The sequence below is a fragment of the Gloeophyllum trabeum genome (assembly GCF_000344685.1).
Source record: "Gloeophyllum trabeum ATCC 11539 unplaced genomic scaffold GLOTRscaffold_00005, whole genome shotgun sequence".
In the NCBI taxonomy this organism is placed as follows: Eukaryota; Fungi; Basidiomycota; class Agaricomycetes; order Gloeophyllales; family Gloeophyllaceae; genus Gloeophyllum; species Gloeophyllum trabeum.
The window spans coordinates 1,103,602-1,108,427 of record NW_006920414.1 but is presented as its reverse complement, the minus strand read 5'-3'; the positions used below and the strand labels follow the sequence as shown (position 1 = coordinate 1,108,427).

The 4,826-nt window shown below is 50.6% G+C and overlaps 2 protein-coding genes across 2 annotated transcripts in view; both read right to left on the bottom strand.

Moving 5' to 3' along the window:
• GLOTRDRAFT_75030 (uncharacterized protein) overlaps positions 1-2,120 on the bottom strand; it is a gene marked incomplete at its 5' end in the record, with an annotated part of 5,235 nt that extends 3,115 nt beyond the window's left edge. Inside the window, 3 exons of the mRNA XM_007866938.1 lie at positions 491-898; positions 958-1,675; positions 1,731-2,120. Of these exons, the coding sequence (XP_007865129.1) occupies positions 491-898; positions 958-1,675; positions 1,731-2,120 (1,516 nt within the window). The remainder of the gene's footprint in view (positions 1-490; positions 899-957; positions 1,676-1,730) is intronic.
• Positions 2,121-4,170: 2,050 nt separating this feature from the next.
• Positions 4,171-4,439, bottom strand: GLOTRDRAFT_128335 (uncharacterized protein; the record flags this gene model as incomplete). The annotated part of the gene is made up of 3 exons (XM_007866937.1): positions 4,171-4,240; positions 4,294-4,346; positions 4,404-4,439. 3 exons carry the CDS (start codon positions 4,437-4,439, stop codon positions 4,171-4,173), a joined length of 159 nt encoding a protein of 52 aa, XP_007865128.1.
• Between the last annotated feature and the right edge of the window lie 387 nt (positions 4,440-4,826).

Sequence of the window (4,826 nt, the reverse complement as noted above, 5' to 3'; positions counted from 1 at the left end):
TTTCGCCGAGCTCGTCGACGAGCTTGTACAAGGCGCCGTCAGGCAATGATTTCAATCTACCGGAAGCCACTCCTCCGCGCACTGCCGCCCCGGCTGCAGAGCCTGCTAGTATCCCTCGAAATGAGGTGTGGCTCTTGCGGAATCTTTTTCTCTACTCCTCTGGTACGGAAACCTTTCAAACCCTGACTGAACTCTGGTCCCGAGGACAAGACAACTTAGATCTTGAATTGCAATACCAGGAGGTAATGAATGCATAAGTTTTCCTGCTATTGATCTATTAGACAGCATAGTATAATCCTCATTATCTTCATTATAGTACATAGTTCCTATCTTCATGTATAATATCTTAGTTCTCGTTTACTTCGTGTCCGTGAAGTCGCAATGCGTTCACGTGACTTTCACGCATTAACCTTGACCGCCGTTAAGGTTAAAACAGTCAAACCGCGGTCAAATCAGTTTAACCCGGTTTGACCACGGTTAAGCCCATCACTGGGGCCTCCACCGCCCGTGACAGGCCCAATGAGACGACCGAGCCTGTCGACAACCATGGCCCCTGAATCTCCCTCATCGGAGAAGCGATCGTTTTTGGCCGTCTTGGTGTCGTAGCCGAGCACGATGACCTCGACGGCGTCGACCTTGAGGTCGTGATCGGGGTACTCGCGGGTGATAGACTCGAAGCCGTTGACGCGGCCAAAGGTGGTACCGGTCGTTCGGCCGTTCTTGACCGCCAGGAGTGTCTTCACGTTGTGGACGTCGTAGTTCTGGGGATTGCGCATCTCGTCCTCGCGAACGTAGTCCTGGAGCTGGAGAAGGAGGTCGTCGGGAACGTGGAAGTCGGCAGTGTCGTGAGGCTGAGGAAACATATACGCTTCCCAGTCGATGGCGGTCTTGTTTCCGCCTGTAGACAAAGGGGCATCAACGAGAAGGACCAGAGAGAAAGAAACAAGACCGACGCACCGACGTAAAGCTTATTTCCCAAGAAATTACCCGCCTCCAACTTGTCAAGGTCGAGCTGAATCAAGGCCCAATCATACATATAGCCGTCGGCGCCGACTCCAATCTCTGCACAGTGGTAGATGAATCCGAGGATGCGGGAGCCGGTGAAGGAGTAGTTCTTCGTCACGGCGTTGTGGAGTTCATTCGCCGCCGTGATCGTCTTCTTGGCCTTGGCGATGAGGTCGGTGAGCTCCTTGCGCCGATCCGTCCTAGACGAGGGCTCATCGGGAGCCTGCGCCGGGATCCTGCTAAGGGACGACTCCCAGGTGCCGATTGACTTTGTCTGCTCCCCGATCAGCTTCATGATGTCGCCGAGGGATTCGTCATACATGGCGGTGCCGAGGAGAACGACGTCTTCGCGAGGTTGGCTGCTGTTCTTGCGCGTATAAGCCCTATTTGGGAACACGGGGGGAGGGTGGGCAACATGGGCGCATGTCAAAAGGAAGACGCGCTTGTCGGACGGGTCAGAGGTGAGACGGATGAAGACGCCACCGCTGCCTTCGTAGTGAGGCGTGTTGTGGGGAGCGATGCAGAGACTACCGAGAGAAAGGGTGAATGGCTTGCGTAGCTTGGCGATGCTCTCCAGCTCGGAGATCGGGTCGAAGCCCATGAACTTCGCCTGGCGGCGGCGATAGACGGCCTCGACGAAGGCGACTTGAACATCGGAGAACCCGGCTTTCTAGAGTGCGGATAAAAAATGAATAACCCCTGCACATGCAAGTTCCCAAACTCACCTCGAGTATAGCAATAACGCCAGGAGCAGCGGCCACAGCATCAGCATGGGCAAGCGTCTGCGGATTGACGCTGATGACGACGATGAAGTCGCAGAACAATTGCGCCTGACCGGCATTGGCGTATGCAAGCGGGTCAACCGCGGTCAACTGCACATCCACGTCGAGGGAGTCGAGAAAGGCAACGATGCTCTTTAGGGTCGGGAGCCAGATCGGCGCCTTCTCGGGATTGTAGTATGGGCGGGCGGCACGGACGAGCTTCTGAGCATTGGCTGGCGCAACGGGCCACGCCGGTCCGGTCTTGTGGAGGCAGAGAGTCCCGGAGCCGAAAAAATCCGTAATAGCAGCTGGATAAGACGCGAGGAGCTGCCGAAGATGCTCGTTATCGGCCATGACGGTGGTCTTTGGGGAAAGTAGGAGCCGTAGGCGAGAAGAGAGGCGTGGTAGGAGAAGAAAGAAGCGAAGTAGGGGAGCCGACCGTGTCGTCGGGAGACGCGGATGGGATACATGAGACAGAAGAGGCTGAAGTAACCACTGCGCCGGAGACCTTGACGCAGTCTTTGAGGAAACTCAGGTCGACGTTAGTCTCGATGGCGAGGGACTGGGACACCAGAGGGAAAATATCTCAGGACCCCTGATAATAGGTATCAAGGCTTTATTTTAAATCCTGAGAATCCGACCTTTTTGTCCGCGCCAAATTTCCGGATTTGGTGCCGTTTTGTCCGCGAAAAATGTGGCCTGAGCGGATTTTGGCCGAAAATGTCCGCGATTCTGATCAGGGCTCTGCTTACAAGACCTTTGTCCGCACTGTAGGATAAGGCATTAAAATGTATCAATATTGCTCTTCTAGTAATGTATATCTATAGCACCACTCTATTCACCGTCAGAAATCATGTCCACACTGCTCGCCGCCTTGCGTTTGCGGCGGAATTTTGCCAGTTCTTCCACTGCGGGAGCCAACTCCGCCATCTCCGATTCGAGATGGAACTCGTTTAATAGAAACAGTCATGTTTCTAGTATGTGAACTACAGTAACTTAATAAATGCTGGATAGACATAGTCTACTATGAGATGGGATAGGGACCCACAATGGCCACATCTGTCGTATAGAGAAAAAGTTGAAAACACATGCCTACATGGAGAATCAAACCTAGTATCCAGGAATCAACCAATCATACATGGGTCAAGCGGTAACCCCTGGACCACGAGACTATAGATGTCCGCACAAGCATAAGGCATCGATACCGCATGGTATATATGTCCGCGAAAAAAATCAGACGTGCACCCATTTTTGGGCCTTTCTGTCCGCGAAAAATAAGGCCTGGTGAGGTCTAATTTGGCTTGATTTGTCCGCGTTTCCACAAAGCCTTGATACCTATTATCAGGGGTCCTAATATCTCTCGTTAAATACACGCCCGTTCCGGCAAGAGGTTCCGAGAAGCTCAGAGATGGAGACCGCCGGGACATCGTCGTGATGTCACCTAAGATTTCCCGGATGTCGCTGTAACATAAAAACGGACAATAGATACGAGCTCAGAAAATGGTGATGTCAACTGAGCTCAGTCTGAGGTCCCCGGGACATCAAGCTAGAGGGTTGGCAGGACATGCGGAATTTCCGGCGCATTACTGCTGCAGCTGCTGCACCGCAAATTTTGCTCAAATTACTGAATGCATTGCTGAATGCAGTTCTCAATGCACGGAAGAAGGAAAAAAAACAAACATATAATTCTTTGCATATACACTACTAGTACAGCGACTAATACTACCATACTTCAACTATCATACATATGACAAAACAAGACTCACTTTAATCCTATGTATGCCAAGCCATCCTGCAAGAGGGAACATACCGCGCCGCACAGGTTGCACACCAACTCCCAGCCTCGACACATCCAAACTACCCCCTGTCCTCACTTGTAAACGGTATCTGCATTGTGGTTGGTGTGCTATTAGAGACAAGCAATTAGAGAACAGTAAAGTACTTACAGAATGGCCTTCATCAGGAAAACCCTCTCCCACTAATTAGATATAAAAGAGCATAATTGTCAAAAATTATACACATTATCTCATTATACCCGATTATCGCTAAAACGCTAGCCCCTTCATAATTATGCGTGGTTATCCAACATTTATATCTAATAACATAGCCTTAGACAAGGCACTCTCTTATTTTTATCTCCTTTATTGACACTGTATAGCATAGATGGGAGCAAAATCCATATCATTGCAGCAAGGGTATTGTATATACATAGTTGCAGTCTGTATAGAGCAGCCGAAACTGTGATAATCTATCTACACCCAAAATCTAATCCCAGCATGTACGCGAAAGGATCACAATACCTCCAGTGTCTGTAGCAGGAAAGCAAGGGTTAGGGTACTGGATATACACAAGGTAACAACATGATACACACCTTCAACCACAACTTTCAAGTTTCCTCCCAAGGCTAGCCCACACCCAACCCAGCTGCCAAGGCCCAGCGAGCAAGGATACCGACTAACCCACCAGCAGAGAAGCTACTATGGTATCTCAGTAAGGACGACTGCCGAGACAACATCGGCGAACTCACATCTGACCACCTTCATCTGTTACGGCAATCACGGTAGGTCTGAGGTCTTCAGCCTAGTCACATAAATGAGTCAGCAGATATCCTAGTACTCAAAATCGACCAATACTTACCGCTGATGCATTCGACTTGAAGTTGACGAGCGACATGAGATGGGTGGCGGCGGGCCTCGGTCTTGGATTCTACAGGAAATGACAATTATATGCACACTGAAAGTGTGCCATATAAATCAATGTTGGCGAAAGCCAGCGCCAGCAAACAGTTACAAGTGACTTACCGTGGCTCAGGTTACGAAGGCAGCGCCATAGTCGTGCGGCGCTGAAAGGCAAGACCCCCGAGAAGAGCACAGCTGTTTGGGCACACAAGAAGAACTGCATGGAGACGGTGAGAGAGAGGGAAGAACGAAAGAGGGAAGTCGCGACTCGCGAGGACTGTTGAAGTAGATTCGGTCGGAGCTTGAAAACACGGTATCAACAAACTCACGTGACCGCGTCGGCGCATTCAAACCTGAAGTAACGGAAGTTCAAAGCCTGTCT